This window comes from Chrysemys picta, chromosome 8 (genome assembly GCF_011386835.1).
Source record: "Chrysemys picta bellii isolate R12L10 chromosome 8, ASM1138683v2, whole genome shotgun sequence".
Taxonomy (NCBI): Eukaryota; Metazoa; Chordata; order Testudines; family Emydidae; genus Chrysemys; species Chrysemys picta.
Genome location: NC_088798.1, coordinates 3,371,256 through 3,388,614, shown reverse-complemented (window position 1 = coordinate 3,388,614; position 17,359 = coordinate 3,371,256). Strand labels below are relative to the sequence as shown.

At 44.7% G+C, this 17,359-nt stretch overlaps 1 protein-coding gene across 2 annotated transcripts in view; it reads left to right on the top strand.

Moving 5' to 3' along the window:
• Positions 1 to 217: 217 nt before the first annotated feature.
• The window catches only part of ZSWIM5 (zinc finger SWIM-type containing 5), a 155,074-nt gene continuing 137,932 nt past the window's right edge, over positions 218 to 17,359 (top strand). The window contains exon 1 of one of the 2 annotated variants that reach the window (XM_065553716.1): positions 218 to 807. In XM_065553716.1, coding sequence (XP_065409788.1) covers positions 237 to 807 — 571 coding nt within the window. In that variant the 5' untranslated portion in view covers positions 218 to 236. The remainder of the gene's footprint in view (positions 808 to 17,359) is intronic. The other variant, XM_065553715.1, reaches the window with a different exon arrangement.

The following is a 17,359-nucleotide window of genomic DNA, read 5'->3' as shown; positions in this document are numbered from 1 at the left end:
CCCCCCCCGGGTCTCCCCCTGCCTCTCTCCCCCTTGCGGTCCCCTTTCCCCACCGCCCCTCGCCCCCCCCAGGAATCGGGTCCCCCCACTCCCCTCAGGATCGCCCCTGCCCCCCACCGCCGCGCCCGCCCCCGGGGGTCCCCCGCCGCCCGGCCCGGCCCGCCCCCAGTCTCCTCCCCCGGCCCGCGCCCGCCCGCCCGCCTCTCCTCCCTCTGCCGGCTCAGTCGGTCGCAGCCATGGCGGAGGGAGGAGAGGGCGACGGGCTGCTCCGGCCGCCGCTCCCCGCCGGGGCCCCGGGGCCCAAGCGCCTGTGCTCGCGGGCCGGGCCGGCGGCGGCGGGGGTCGGGGCGGCGCCGCCCCGCCTGGGGGGCCCTGGGGGCGGCGGCGGCGGGCCGGGGGGCGGCGGGGCGCTGGCCGGCGGGGGCCCGGCCCTGGCGGGGCCGCGGGGCGGCGGGGGCCCGGGGGCGGCGGCGCTGCTGCAGCCCGAGTCGCTGCTGGACGCGGCGGCCAAGCGGGTGGCGGGCAGCTGGGCCTTCGAGCGGGTGGAGGGCCGGTTCCAGCGCATCCCGGAGCCCGTGCAGCGCCGCATCGTCTACTGGAGCTTCCCCCGCAGCGAGCGCCAGATCTGCATGTACTCCAGCTTCCAGCCCGGGCCGCCGGGCGCCGCGCCCGGCCCCGACGAGAGCCCCGCGCCCGCCGCCGCCAGCGCCACCGCCAGCGCCACCGCCCCGCCCGCCGACGGGCTGCCCTTCCGCCGCGGCGCCCGCCTGCTCGACACCGGCGCCGTGGACAACGTGCTGCAAGTGGGTGAGTGACCGGCCCGGCCCGGCTCGGCTCGGCTGTCCCCGGCCCTGTCCTTCCCCTGCCGTCCCCTCCCTTCGCCCCGCCAGCTTTCCTTCCCCCCATTCCCTTCTGCTCCCCCCCTGCTTCCCCTCCCCACCGCCAGCTTTCCTTCCCCTCCCGTCCTTCCCCCCCATTCCCTTCTGCTCCCCTCTCCCTGCTTCCCCTTCCCACCGCCAGCTTTCCTTCCCCTCCCGTCCTTCCCCCCCATTCCCTTCTGCTCCCCTCTCCCTGCTTCCCCTTCCCACCGCCAGCTTTCCTTCCCCTCCCGTCCTCTTCCCCCCTCTCCCTGCTTCAGCTTTCCTTCCCCTCCCGTCCTCCTCCCCCATTCCCTTCTCCTCCCCCCTCTCCCTGCTTCCCCTTCCCACCGCCAGCTTTCCTTCCCCCCGTCCTCCTCCCCCCATTCCCTTCTGCTCCCCCCCTGTTTCCCCTCCCCACCGCCACCTTTCCTTCCCCCCGTCCTCTTCCCCCTCTCCCTGCTTCAGCTTTCCTTCCCCTCCCTTCTTCTCCCCCCCATTCCTTTCTCCTCCCCCCCTGCTTCCCCTTTGGACCGCCAGCTTTCCTTCCCTTTCCGTCCTCCTCCCCCATTCCCTTCTCCTCCCCCCTCTCCCTGCTTCCCCTTCCCACCGCCACCTTTCCTTCCCCTCCCGTCCTCCTCCCCCCATTCCCTTCTGCTCCCCCCCCCTGCTTCCCTTCCCCACCGCCAGCTTTCCTTCCCCTCCCGTCCTCTTCCCCCTCTCCCTGCTTCAGCTTTCCTTCCCCTCCCTTCTCCTCCCCCCCATTCCTTTCTCCTCCCCCCCTGCTTCCCCTTTGCACTGCCAGCTTTCCTTCCCCCCTGTCCTCCTCCCCCCATTCCCTTCCCACCGCCAGCTTTCCTTCCCCTCCCGTCCTCTTTCCCCCTCTCCCTGCTTCAGCTTTCCTTCCCCTCCCTTCTCCTCCCCCCCATTCCTTTCTCCTCCCCCCCTGCTTCCCCTTTGCACCGCCAGCTTTCCTTCCCCCCGTCCTCCTCCCCCATTCCCTTCTGCTCCCCTCTCCCTGCTTCCCCTTCCCACCGCCAGCTTTCCTTCCCCCCTCTTCTCCCCATCCTCCTCATTCCCTCCCCCCTCTCCACTTCCCCTTTCCCCCATTCCCTTCCCCTCCTGTTCTCCTCTTCTCCCTCTTCCCCCATTCCCTTCTCCTCCTCTCTCCCTACTTCCCTCTTCTCCCCATCCTCCTCATTCGCTTCCCCTTTCCCCCATTCCCTTCCCCTCCCCTCCTCGCTTCCTTTCCCCCCCCAGCTTTCCTTCCCCTCGCGTCCTCCTCCCCTTCTCCCTCTTCCCCCCATTCCCTTCTCTTCCCCCCTCTCCCTGCTTCCCCTCCCCACCACCAGCTTTCCTTCTCCCTCCCGTCCTCCTCCCCTTCTCCCTCTTCCCCCCGATTCCCTTCTCTTCCCCTCCTCGCTTCCCCTTTCCACCCCCAGCTTTCCTTCCCCCTCTTCTCTCCATCTTCCTCATTCCCTTCCCCTCTCCTTCTCTCCTCTCCTTGCTTCCCCTTTCCACTCCCAGCTTTCTTTCCCCCCTTCTCCCCATCCTCCTCCCCTCCCCCATTTCTTTCCCTTCCCCTTTCCACCCTTTCTTTTCCCCTGTCGTCCTCCCCTTCCCTTTTCCACCCCCAACTTTCCTTCCCCCCCCTTCCCCCTGTCCTCCCCGGCCTCCCCTTTCCCGCATTCCTCCTTCTCTTTTCCTCCCCATCATTCCTTTCCCCCTGGCTCCCCCATCCCTTGCCTTTCCTTCTCCCCCATCTCCTTCTCCCTTCCTTTCCCTTCTCTGTTATCTTTTCCAGCCCCCTCTCCTTTCCTTCCCCCCCCATCCCTCCTAGCTCCCCGGTGCACCTTCCTCCTCTCCCTGCCTCCCCCATGTCCCCACCCCTCCTTTGCCTCTTCCCCGCCTCTCCCCCCCCAGCCCTCCTTTCCTTCCCCTCTTCCCCCTCCTTTCCTTCTCCCTGCATTCCTCTCTTCCCTCCCCATCCCCTCTTCCCTGAGCCTTCCCTCTGGCATCTCTTCATTCCCCTCTTCTCCCATCCTCCCTCTTCCTTTCCCTTTCCCTCATTCCTCTTTTCATTCCCCTCTTCTTCCCCCTTCCCTCTCCCCTTATTTCTGTTTATTCTCTTCTTCCTTCTCCCTTTCCTCTCGCCTCTCTTCACTCCCCTCTTCCTTCCTTCTCTTCCCCTCCACTCTACCCATATTCCTCTTTTCATTCCCCTTTCCTCTCCCTGCCCCCTTCCTTGTTTCCTCTTCCCTCCCTGTGATCGGTGACCCCATTATTGTTAGAGGGGATCTGGCTCTCCCAAAGGTGTTTTTTGTTTGTTTGTTTTTTGCAAATATTTCAGCCTTTTGTCTGGCAGATTTCTTGTTTGACAGTAAAATATCCCCCCGCCCCCATCTTCCCTGTAGGCAATAATCACATTGGATTCTTCCCAGCCTGATTTTGAAATGGGGAGGGCTAATTGCTTTCCCGTTTCCCCTTGCATATGACTTGGGAATGGGGTGTGTGTGCTTGTCAAAGACTGGGCAGCCCAGATTGTAGCTGCCTGAATCTGGATTCAATCGATTCCTTTGAAAATCAGAAAACAGAGGGACTCCAAAACCAAATGCCTTTTCCAGACAGCGCCTCCTTTGAAATGTACCCCCTCTCCCCCCACCTCAGTGCTAGCTGTGCATCCAAGGGTTGGACTGACAATAATAACTGCAGATGAAAAATGTGAAACCTACACACAGCCCTTGTGAAGGTGGGGTCACTTCTGTTTGTACCAAAACCTGGTCATGGGTTTATATATACCCCGCGTTTCACTAAATACTCTCCATCATTTTGCCCGTTGTTTTGTGTGTGTGCATTTTTCACTTTTTCTTGAAAAACGAGAGAAGATTTTCTCCCCCTCTTCCCCCTTTTCCAAGTCTCGTTAATCTCATTAAATCCATAAATGCAGCGAATCGGATTCATTCCGTGGGTTGGGAGGCAGAAAATAAAACAAATTGTTTGGTGCTGACAAGTTGGGTGGACAATTTAGGAGTGTACAGAGTATTGTGTGTGGGGTGTGTATGAGATTTGGAGGGTGTATAGAGGAGAATTTTTTACGATCAATGACAAATGGAACATGGAAATAGTGCATTGTTTTTTATTCTGTTAGTAGAAGGTTTTTTTAATTAAGGGGTTTGGGAGGAGACTTGTAGTGAATTGAAAATGTATTTGCCCCATCAGAAATCTGCTTGTACACGTGTATGTACTTAAAGAGAAGCAAATTGTAGTGTTTTACATTAAATAATTTGCTTCTGGTTATTATTGAAAGTGATTGGAATGAGCGTTCCCATTAAAACAATATTGTGCTAATGTAAATTCGTCTGGAATGGAGAGAAAGTTTGGGTTTTTAGGAATGATTAGTCCTGCAGAGTTTATTTTTGAGTATTGTGTTTTCTGAATGGAAAGCGGGCTGTATAAATAATTACATTGTGGAACAGTATACATTCAAAAGAGCTTTATCAAAACATTTTCCTGTTCTTACATAGAAAATTGTTACTTTACCTTCTAAGCTATTTAGTTAAAAAAAAATGTTTTTTAAGATGATACTTTTTTTGTCAATACATGTTTTCTGCAGGCTGCTTTGAGATGGCTAGCTTGCTTAAAATAATTTGAAACTGCAAGGCAAACATTTTTTATAGGGAAGGAAGTGGTTCAGAAGGATCTTAAAATTAGAAAAATTATTTAGTATGGGAAATGTTTTATTAAACTGCCTATTAAAGTATGGATCAAATCAACAGCAGATGTGGGAATAGATTACTTAGGTATATGGTATATAAGGGTTTGAAAAACAGGACTGATTTTGTATGATTTTTTTTTTTAGCATGAGTTTTCATGAATACCAGTTTGGAAGTAGGTTAATGTAAATTATGTAAATTATTACTGTGAACTTTGGGGTGGGTATGTGGGAGACAAAACAGCATGATTCCGAAGTGATGGCACTGAAAAAGCGATTTGAATTTTGCAAGTCAAAGTTCCCAGTCCTCATTAAGTTTCCCCTAATCTGTTGTACCAGTGATTGAAGCCTATAAGAAGATAAGGATGCTTCTGTCTCTACCATTTCATATCCCTTGATGAGTTGAGATTAGAGATCCCAACCACTAGCTTCTGAATCCTAAACTTTTAGGTCAGATTCTTTGTTTTGGAAATATTTGCTGCATAATTGGGCATGTTTTAAAAAAAAAAGAATATTACTGTAGGATGGGAACAAGAAAGGTTTTTTGTTTTTGTAGGAGCACGTACCATGTACATAGAGGGTAACTTCTCTTCAAATGGAAATGAGGAGATGGTGCGGAATTTAACAATTTCACTGGTTTTTTGTTTTGTCTAAAAGTTTGCCAATTCTAGATAAAATTATAACAGGCTTGCACTGTGATGGGATGAAAGACTGCTAGTTTGGAGGGGCTGGAATAGTTCCACAATAACAAGCCTTCACAGAGCTGAGCCAAAAGAAGATTTAAATAAAACAAAATGCTTTGAAAGGCTGTGTGTTTGTCATACAGATGGTAGGCATAGCAAAAAAACAAAACAAAACAAAATGTTTTCTGCTAACTTTCCACGTCGACTCTGATAATGCTACTTAAAGTTGTGGTAACCCGACCAACAAAGATGTAATGGCTTGTGAGTCCCAGTAGGTTTTACGTTAAGATAGGAATTATGGTGCCGGCTTGTATGGGAACCATTATATTTAAAAGAACTTTGTTTTCTTGATTCTTACCAGTATTAAAACAGAATTATTGTTTGCCTCAGATGATCTCTTTCATGGACAGCTATAAATCATATTGTTAATAAAAAACACATGTTTCCATGGTTGAATTTTAGACCTGCCTACTCAGACCTGCGAAAATAGTATGAATATGCAGTTCCATCTTTTTGTGATTGAAACACGTTTTTGAAATTCTAAAAATACAAACTAAATAAACTTTCCCATTTGAAAATTGCAGACGATGTAATGTGGAGAAGACTGTAATAATTTGGACAAATGGTTTTGGTCTGCGACCCTTTTGTGCCTGGAAATCTGTCAGGTTTGAGTGATGTGTGTGCCACATTATGAATTAATAATTCCTTCATGCTTAGTGAAACTTAAACGAGGCTTAAACCATGATCTCACTGGAGTCATTAAATTGATTTTCTTTTGTAAAGAAAGATCTTGGAAGTTGAACACAAGCATCTTTGTCTTTCTAAAAACTGCTGAATTATTATGTGCACAGATCCCGTCTTTGTGTGTGTGTGTGTGTGTTGTTGTTTTTTTAGACAAATGACAAAAGCATGCAGGAAAGGAATGCAGAAATGCAGGGCTTAATATAAAGCACTGCATGCTGGGACAGCTAAAAGATACAAAACCTTTAACGGTGGAAGTTAATTTTTAACAAGTGCATTCACATAAATATTTATGAATAAAAGTTTTACACCCTGCTCTTTTAGGTTCGTGGAGAGAAAAGACCTTCAGTAGATTTTGATAGCAGACTATTTATCCATCATAACAAATTCATGTTCCTAGTCTGCATTTCCTAATTTAGTATAATATAGTTTGTCCTTGAGTTGTCATGTTTAGTTATGAGTATGCAAGTATCTGTGGCAATTTTAGGTGAGAGTCTATTTTTTTTATTGCTTTTATGATTACAGCAAGGAAAGGTCCATTTTATATTGTAACCATAAACACCAAGCTTTGTGTTGTTCTCTGCACGATAACATAACACCTGAAAACCTGGATGGCAGTGCATTCTGTGTACTGCATATTTCTTCTCCAGACGAGGAACTCTTAGAGATAAGCCTGTGTATAGTCGGGTAGTGGTATGCAGTCCAACCATTGGTACATAAGCAGAATTTACTTTTGCTGTTAGTGACAATGAAGCATGGCTTAAAAATGCCTTGAATTTGTAAACATAAAGAGTGAGCAAGTTTTTAGATCTATTTATAATTTTGAATGTCCATCTGGTGTTACACAGTTCAGGAACTTGTAACTTTCAGCAGGTGATGTACCGTTCTATGCATAGACTGGTCATAGAAAGACTTTGGGAATTTTCTAACTCTGCAGTTACGAACTCCAGAGTTATGAATTGACCAGTCAACCACACACCTCATTTGGAACCGGGAGTATGCAAGCAAGCAGAGACCGCCCCCCCCCCCCAAAGGCAAATATAGAACAGTGCTGTGTTAAATGTAAATTGCTTAAAAAAAAAGGGAGGGGGGAGTTTAAAAAAAAAAGATTTGACAAGGTAAGGAAACTGTTTCTGGGCTTATTTCGTTAAATTAAGATGGTTAAAATATTTTTCTTCTGCATAGTAAAGTTTCAAAGCTGTATGAAGTCAATATTCAGTTGTGAACTTTTGAAAGAACCACCAGAACATTTTGTTCAGAGTTATGAACATTTCAGAGATACGAACAACCTTCATTCCCGAGGTGTCTGTAACTCTGAGGTTCTATTGTACTTGAACAAACTCGTATGGTCAGCCTGTGGCCTGGTTTGTTCTACAGTAGGAGCTTATGTTGGTCTAACTACATCGCTCTGGAAGAAACCACTTCAATCATTTTTAATTAAAACTTTTTTTTTGGCATCAGATGTCTGTTTTAATTTAAGCGTGAGGATTTTGATAACAATTGAAAAGCCTTTTTGGAGATGTAAACAATAGTAAAATACCTCATTTTTAACTTTACTGAAACCAGCTTTTAAAATTTCGTCTAGATTCAGAATGAAGATGAGCATTTGGATTCTGCCGTACTTAACGTCTGAGTTAAGCCTAACGTTTATGTACAATAACTTTTCTTTTTAAAATGTAAACTTCACAGATGTACTGCTGTTCAAAGGTCTAAATATTCTATTTGGAGTAATTTTTACTGTATTCACTTTATGCTTAAATATGATCAAGTATTTGTTTTAAGCATCAGTCATTCTCCTCCTGAAAGCAGGTTTGGGATTGGCAATTGTCTGGTTCTGATAGAAAGCAGAATGAAAAGCATTTCTTAAAAGATATTACCTCGCTCACCTCCTCTCCCTAATATCCTGGGGCTAACATGGTCACAACACCACTGCAAACAGAGTTTCTTAAGGAATGTTCACAGCTCAAAATCTTATGTAGTATATTAGAATGACACTGATTAAAAGAGATTAGTTTTTTTTCTTCTGGGGAATCTTTATTTTTAGATGTAATAGTTGTTTCACAAAGTGCTCCTTACTTATTAATATTAAACAGAATTTTTTATTTTTACAGTTGGATTAGTTTATCCTAACCAGGTTATATTAAAGTAACCTTTCTGGTTCACATTTATGTGGTATGAGGCAAGTGAGGACTGCCATGATGGAATCAGTTACACATTTTTAATACATACCCTCCTCTTTCCATGTCTAATAATTAGTTCTGAACATTTAAAATGAAATAATCAGGGTACGTTAAACTTTGCACCGCCCTGTAATAAAGAGAACAGATTAGATATTTCTCCAGCATGTTTTTGAGTATTTATATAACTTTGTATCTGTGATGATAAAAACAGAGGGAGCATGATTGTTGATAGGAGAGAGAAGGCAAGTTCAACTTTGAAAACTGGAATTTTACTTATTTTCTTGAGCAGCTTTATTGGCTTTTGAGTCCTTTTCAGATATATGAACAGATTTTCAGAAGTAGGGTGAGCTTTTTGGCTTAGAGTCAATTACTGCTGGAAGGGTGGTACTAGTAGGAAGGCATTAGGAAGACTTGGAAAATAATGCACAATAACTTAAATATTTGGCCTTAGCTTTAGAATCTGAGTGGTGCCTCTTTAGAGAGAACTGAATTACATAGAACAGGTTCTAGTTCTGTAATCTAAAGAATGTGATTTCTGGTTTGAGTAGCCAATAAGGTTTTGAATTTTAACTTGGATAATGTATATTTTTAATGCTTAGAACAGGTGAGACATGAGCATTTTCCATTTGCAAAGTTCAGTTTGTTTACAACAGGCTTTTATTTTGGTCACATAAGAGATCATTTAGGAAATATTTAACTAATCTAAAATTCCAGTAAAAGAAGGCATAGAGCCCTGTTTGCTGTGAATTCTAGAGCTTTGTATGGGGCAATGTATTTCGCTATTATTTAAGATTTTGATGAGAGAAATCTTACAGTCATCACCTTTAACCCAAGTTAGAATTTTACGGAAACTTTAAAAAATAAAGTTAAATCTACTGTAATATTTGAACATTGTACTTTTAATTAGGCAACTTTGTGCTCTGAATTAGCCCTTCATATGTATGCAATTCTCATTTTCTCTGGAGACTCTAGTGGAGATTTTTTATGTATTGGAGTAAAAGGTATATTGGTTTCATATGTATTTAAAATAAACCCTATAAGCCTAAATCTGTAATTTTGAAGAGAAGTGTGAGGATAGGAGAAAGACAGCAGGTTTGTTGGGCTTGTTTAATTAATGTATTTCTTGTTGTGTTTTACAGATTAAATTCTTTCCCCATCCCACTAGTAGAAAGCCTGTCACACTGGGGCCTTAATTATATTCTCACTTTAGTTAGCAGCAAGAAAGAAAATGAATTGCATAGTTAATATGTTGTGTTATGCTTAATTTTAGGGATTTTGCTTCTAGGTGTCATTTACAGCTCTATGTTCAGCTGGAATGCAATTTCCCCCTCATCTGCCCACTTCATGTTAGATTAGAATATCTGCTATTGTGAAGGAGATGGAGAGTGATTTAAGAAGGAACAGAACTTGATGGTTTTGTGTGTGTGACTAGCCTTGTCACAAGGTAGCCATGATTAGAAATTATAATCAAGAGTCAGAGATTTTGCTGTAGGGCAGCAATGAACATGTTACTAAATACTGAAGCACTGGACTGAAAGGGTGGTTTTCATCTGGAAACCTATATGAAGTTGCTGATCTTTTTCCTATGGGGGTGGAGCTCAGATTTCTGTGCATCTGACTCCTCTCTGAGTAATGGAAAGAAGTCATGGTATTCTGAACTTACCTAAGAGTTTCTGTAGAATATATTTTTCTCTCGTTGGCTTCATATGATGCTTGATCCTTCACCACTGAATGTAATGGAATTTTTTCCATTGACTTGAATTGGAGCAGGGTCAAGCATGTGTTCCCCTGGTATTCAAAGTGAAGCCTCACTGTTTCCTCAGTAGTGACAGGGCTTGAAACATGTACCTGATGCCTACTAGCCACAATACTGAGTCTGATAAGGAAGATTCTCTTGTTAGGTGTAGGGAGAACCAGAGAGCTCTGTTGGGAAGGTGCTGGGATTCCTACCAGGATGCGGTCTGTGGACCATGCTTTGGGGGCTTACCTTGTGTAATTCTCTAAGTACTAGATCATAAATTTGAAGCTGGGTGTGCTTCCGCTTCCGTACCCTACCCCCAAACTACTGGAATGAACACATCCTCTCTTGCCCCTATTTTGAGTCCCCCCCGGACTGTGTGGTGGAAGCGTATAGTAGTTTTCCTTGATGCCCTAAGGATATGCCACTGCTCTGTTCTCCTCCCAGCTACCTAGTTGTTGCAATGGAGACAGGAAACCTGTATATGTCCTGCCCTCCTCCGTTTCTTTTTTTTTTTCTTCAGGGTAACTAACATCTGCCTCTGCTGTTTCCTAGCTTTCTCAACATCAACCTCAGTAGAAAGTGATCTGTTTCCTCTCAGGTTTACAGCTGCCTCCTATAGGGTTTTGAATAGAAGGTATGAAAGTGACCAGTCTTGTCAGTTGCACTGTGCTGATATTTGGGAAAACTATGGGCAGGCACAGGGGCATTCAAACGACCTGTCTGCAGATTCAGAAAAACAGCACTGAATCCATTCACGTGCACAATCTTGTCTTCACAGCCCTAAGGGTTAGAAATATAGGCCCAGATCCCGTGACTTGTTGCATACACATAATACATTTAAGGAATGGGGGGCCATAATCTCCTTTTTAAAAAAAACAAAACAACCGTGTAGATTCTGCAGGAATTGATGGCTTAGCGCTCCCCCCGCATTACATTCACCAGAGGCGAAAAGTAAAGAGGATTTTTTTTTTCTCAAGCCCCGATAATGCTTCAAGAGCAAGCTTTTTATTTTTCATCATTTTTTTTTTAAATTCGAAAGTTTAAATATAAATCCCATATAGATGACATTTGGCTGACTTCTACCGTGCACGTGATTTGTTAACTATTGAGGGTTTACCTGAGGGAGGTCAGATTTGGCCCCCCCTACCGTTTATTAATGCTTCATTTTACGGTTATTCATTTTTGTCTTCACTTGTAAGCTTAGGAGTTAAAACAGGATTTGGTTGGCTCTTATTAAAGTGGTTGAATTAGTTTGCTGCTTTCACAGAATCTTGAGCTATTACTTGTAGATTTCAAAGACTTTCTTGTAACTTCTACAGCGCATGTGCATATTACATTTTTTTGCTTTTCTTGAATCGTTATGAAAAGCCAGGATTTAAAAAAGAGCACTTGAAAATGCTAAATGCTGGATTTGTTAACAGAGTAAGTTCTTAATGCTGGGATACCAGTCCACCTTTAGACGATACCTCCTCTCCTTGATTTGAATGGGAAATATTCCCTTATGCAGTCAAGAGTCAACCTTCACTAGTATGTGATTACCCAGCTAATCACTGTTCAGAACAACACAACTTCAGTCTCTTGTTGACATGCCATATCTCCAGTTGCATTGCTCCTTTAACACACATGCTGTGTAATCAGCAGCTCAGTTACTCAGTGCAATTAGTTATTCACTGTTTAAGTCCTTACTCATTTACTCATGCTCAGTTATTCATTTGATCTGTGCCTCCAGTGTGTGTCACCAGAAAGCCCAAAAACGAAAGTGGGCCGCTCTTAAATGCTCATAATGGTGTGGGATTTATACAGCTTTTTATTAGAACTTGTACAGTCCCTATTGTGCAATATGTGCACAATGAACTGCCGGTACACTTTATTTAAAGCTGAAATGTTGATGATTAGTGAGAGTATCCATCCTTATTTGCATTTCTAAGGTGACAATCACTCTAGTAGCCCCGTGCCATTGTGTGATTTTAACAATACAAGTCCCCTGATAAAGATGAACGTTGCATCAAATGGAATTGCATCATACAAAACAATAGAGTCTTTAAATAAAACTCGCTTTAACAAATTACAGCTGTTTAAATACAGGAGGTACAAAAAGTATTTGTAGGTTAAGAAAAACCACATAAGACTTCTTCATCTACTGTTTTTTTCCCCCCTTTGGCAAAGCCAATTTTATTTATTTCACTAACAATTAATTGATCCTAGGATCTGAAATCTCTCTGAGGAAAGACTGGAACTATCCTACAAATGCTTTTTTGTTGTTGTCTTTTTCATCCTGTTTTCAAAAGAGCGGGTGTTATTGTTTCTAATATGCTAAAATCTGTTTGCTAGCATTTTCCTTGCATTCTCAAAGTAAACTAGAAATCAAAGCTAAATAAATTGCATGGATTTGTACCTCTGCTATAGCTGTTTTTCCTCATTGAAGTCTGAGCAGCTGTCTTAATCCACAAGCAGCCGATGACATCCACGGATCAGTTTCTGCGATTAAAGGGAGAAATAATGCCCCAGTGTGTTGAATGGGGGGAACCGGGGATAGGCGCTGCGAGTGAGTGTGGGGTGGCTGGGGAGAGGAATAATGTACTCATTTGCTTTATTACGCCTAGATTCTTGCTTGATTAAATAAGTAAGCAATAGAACCAGGAGTCACCATGTATGAACTAACTGGCAGCTTGTATACTTCTGTTCAAATCTTAATTTCTCTCTAAATGTTTTACAAGAGATGTCCTTTGTCATTGGGTGGAAAGCTGTTCTGCCAATGGGATTCTCAGTTGTACGTTTTCCAGAGTGGCTGCTCCAGGCTTCATGCACGTGGGACACTGCAGAGGTCCAACCCTTTTATTTTATTTAGCCTTGTTGAAATATGTATAGCTCTCCCATCAGTGCACATTGAAATGGCTTGTTCAACATTTCCTGGGTATTTTTTTCAGTGTAACTGGGTAACATCCAGATGCGAAGCAACGGGGGGAAAAAATCCCCATATCTTACCGTTGTCGTACCATTAAATTTGCGTGCTATTGCTTTGGCTATTGTGGGTTCAATAACATAAAACGATATCGGACCTTTTTCATACAAATAATAGGTTAAACCATTTTTAAAGGCAGTGTTGCAGTCGAAGGAGCTGTTTCACGTGGTTGATAGGCTGTGAAACTGTTCAAAGGACTTTGGTTTCAGAGACAATATCCGTTTAAATTAATCTTTGTCAGATACATGCCACCGCAGACCATTCAAATTCCATTCCCTTTGCTGAGCTCATAACAAAAAAGCACCTTACACTGGTTCTTTTATCATAAAATTAACCTTTGTGTGTGTGTCCTGGTAACTGGGGTGGCATTAAATCTTGTTGAAAAGGCTCGGCTATAGGAGGATTCAGTTTCTATTAGCAAGGCAGATTTTTTCTCTGGGCATTTTTTTTTTAAAAGTGCTGAAGATGGATTAAAAAGAATGCAAACAGATGGACAGATTTGGTGGTTGTTGTTGGCAACCATCTAAGCAGCCATTTTGAGCAATGCTGATTCAGGGGTACAGACAGTTGGGTGATGAGCGTAGTATAAATACCCTAGATAGATTTTTCTCCCCCTAATAACTGAAGCCCCAGTTAATTATAAAGGATTGAGGCGATTATTGCTTCTAGAGAAGTATTCTGTTGAGTGCAAGATAACCAAGGAGCTCCTGAATATCTCCTCAACTTTCCTAACTCACATATGTGACTGGCTTGACTTTTTCCAGATGTATAACTCAGATAGGTGGAAGGGAAATATCTTGAACTTGATTTGGCATAACAGTTTCATTAAATTGCTTTAATCCCTCCTGTATCATGACAAAGCAGGTACAGTAAAACCTGCCTTAGGGTCCACCTCTGAAGAGAGACTACCTGTGACCAGCGACCATATTTTCTTACTCCCTTCAGAGCTGGGCACCCAGCCAGCAGATGCTGCTCTCTGCTCTGCCTTCAGAGCTGAGGGGCTGGAGAGTGACAACGGCTGGCCGGGCGCCCAACTCAGAAGGCAGTGCGGCTGCCAGCAGCAGTAGAGAAGTAAGTGTGGCACAGTATGGCATTGCCACCCTTACTTCTCTTCTGCTGTTGGCCGGGGCAACACTGCCTTCATAGCTGGGCACTCGGCCAGCAGCCGCTGCTCTCCGGCCGCCCAGCTCTGAAGGCAGCAAACCTTTGAAGAGAGACCACCTCTTACAAGCCACCACTTTTGCTAACTCCCATGAGTGGTTGCTCTTGGCAGGTTTCATTGTATTACACCTCTACCCCGATATAACACGATCCGATATAACAAGAATTAGGATATAATGCAGTAAAGCAGCGCTCCGGGGGGGCGGGGCTGCGCGCTTCGGCAGGTCAAAGCAAATTCGATATGACACGGTTTCACCTATAACACAGTAAGATTTTTTGGCTCCCGAGGACAGCGTTATATTGGGGTAGAGGTGTACTTGGTCCTTCAAGTATAAATGGGGACAGCTTTCTTTCTTTTTTTTCCATCTTAAGTGTTTAATTTTGAGGGACATGGGTGGCCTTTGGTGGGTACATTCTGGGGTTGGCAGGAGACATACTGTGACCTAAATGGCTTTGATTACTCATCGTCTAATATAACAGAGAAGAATGGTTGCAAAAGAGTGGTCTCCCCTGGCATGAATTCCGTTTCTCCCACTGTTAGATCTGTAGGGAGGGAGGGGGGAGGAGGGGAAACGCGGCACGCTGGATGAAGAGGCGGGGCCGGAGTGGGGATTTTAGGAAGGGATCCAATAGGGGCAGGGAGGGTGCGGAGTTAGGGCGGGGACTTTGGGGATGGGGTTGGAATGGGGGCGGGGCCAGGGGCGGGGAAAGGGTGGAGTCAGGACGGGGTCGTGGAGAAAATTGGCGCCTATGGACTGAATGCTCTTGTACGAACTGTCTATAGATGTCTGGACAGGCTGACTTTTAGGATCAGAATCAGTGGTCTTATTTTTCAGTAGGAAATGTAGTGCTAGAACAACATACTTGCCTTGGACAGCGAGAACTTGGCAAGGAACTTTGTTGACCGATGAAAACAAATAATCCCCTCCAGGCTGGAGGGTGCGGGCTATTGTGTTTCGGCTAGGGAGCTTCCATGACTTGTTTTGGGGTGTTGTGCTGTAGCAAGAACCCCTAGTACTAATGGCCATTTGGCTTCGTTAGGAACATGGTGTTGTAGTGCAGTGCTAGAACAACCTATTAATTATCCTTTAGAAAGAGGGCTTGGTTTTCAATGTGTAAAAGATGGGCTTATCCGGGGAAACAGTAAGCAGTCCATCTCCCTGAAATTCTTGGGGGTGGCGCTCAGCTCCTCTCCACAGCAGGTTCTCCATCTCCGATGCACAGCAGGGAGAGGCAGCTTGAATGAGGGAGTTGATCACGGATTCATTTTCCAGACTCCTCCTGTTTTCAGATTTGGATCAATGGTTTGGGATTTTCAGAGGGGGAATTGTGTCTGTCCCGGGATGGCCTTCAGGCCAGTCTTACTAATAGCTAAATGTGATTTTTATATTGGTGCTACCAGTTCTCAGCAGGGGGCTTTAGGTCAGTGTATCTTGTGTTAAATTTCAGCATTTCCTGTGAATCTGGAAAAAAATATTCCTGCCTATGTTCCAATGAATCTCTTAATTGCAGATGTTTGATGTGAAATCTCAGCTGTTCTAGAGATGAGTACAATTAAGAATTTAATTTGGGATTTAAAACCAGCAAAAAATATAAATAAAATATATATATTTGCATCTAATTATACATCGTGGCTGAAAGTTACTGTAAAATAACAGATGTAAGAATTAAAAATAAAAAGGTTAGGTAAGCATTTTATGTTTTCCTCTTATTTTGTTCCCTGAGGTTATTAAATTCTGAGCTCAGAGTAGTGTTTTAGCTTTTATTTTTTTGTCTGAGAAGTACCTTCCCTTCATTGAGTCTGAGAAGTCATCCTGTTTAGGTTGATCCATAAATCACTGGCCAACAATATTATATATTTGAAGTTCTTGCCGAAATAGGTAGTCTGGCCTGGAAATTAGAAAATTGTGTCTTAAATTCTTCTCTGAAATTTCATTACATTGAGTTGGAAGGTCATTGAGGTCAGCTGTGATCGCTGAAGACTTGAATCAACAGAGATTGTAGAGACAGTGCATAGGAACAGGTTAATTGTGTCTGACGTTACTCAGTGCTAGAGATGACCTGAACTTTGCTGCTCAAGTTTATGGTAAGGATGAGTGAGGGTGTGTGTGTGTGTGTGTGTGTGTGTTGTGTTGGTAGGTTTTGTATTGATTTGTTCAGGCGGCGAATGAGGGGTGTTTGCTGCAGTTGGGGGTTACGTATGATTGGGATTATCGTGTGTGCTGTGTAGGGAGATTTGTGTTGAGTTGTGGCAGGGGCTGCCATGTTCGGAGATTTTGTGAACATTTGTGTGGGTTGTGAAGGGGGAGTGGTAGTATTGATTTGTGTGTGGGAGGGTTGTGCTTGGGGATTTTGTGTTGTGGAATTTGTAAAGTCAAAATAGTGGAAAACTTAAAAGAAGAAGTGGGCTGTAGTCCACGAAAGCTTATGCTCTAATAAATTTGTTAGTCTCTAAGGTGCCACAAGTCCTCCTGTTCTTCTTTTTTAAAACTACCTGTTCCCCTAAGGTGGTGCACAGAGCTGTCCCCCTGGCTGGAGGTACATAAACCCACGGAGCTGTCACTCCTACCTTCTCTGGTCACTGTCACATTCCTATCACCCACCATAGGACCTTTGGACTCCAACCTCTGTCTAGTCCTTATGGCCACTAGGAGTGAGGGTGGGCAAAGAGTTGTGTTGGTTTGTGTGTGGATCATAGAATCATGGAAATGTAGGGCTGCAAGGGACCTCGAGTGGTCATCTAGGCCAACTCTGCACGGTGGTGGGGCCAAGTAAACCTAGACCGTCCCTGACAGGTGTTTGTGCAACCTGTTGATGATGGGGATTCCACAACCTCCCTTGGAAGCCTGTTCCAGAGGCTATCTTTATAGTAAGAAAGTTTTTCCTAATATCCGACCTAAATCTTCCTTGCTGCAATTAAGCCCGTTACTTCTTGTCCTGCCTTCAGTGGGCATGGAGAGCAATTGATCCCATCTTTGAAGACTGTTATCGGGACTAAACATGCCCAGTGGTTTTTTTTTTAACCTTTCGTCATAGGTCAGGTTTTCTAAACCTTTGATCATTTTTGTTGCCCTCCTCTGGACTCTCTCCCAACTTGTCCACATCTTTCCTGACGTGCGGTGGCCCCAGAACTCGACACGGTATTTCAGCTTAGAGCTCACCAGTGCTGAGTAGAGCAGGACAGTTACCTTCCGTGTTTTACATACGAGACTCCTCTTAATACACCCTTAATACACATTGGCCTTTTTCACAACTGCATCGCATTGTTGACTTATATTTGATGTGTGATCCACTATAACCCCCAGATCCTTTTCAACAGTAC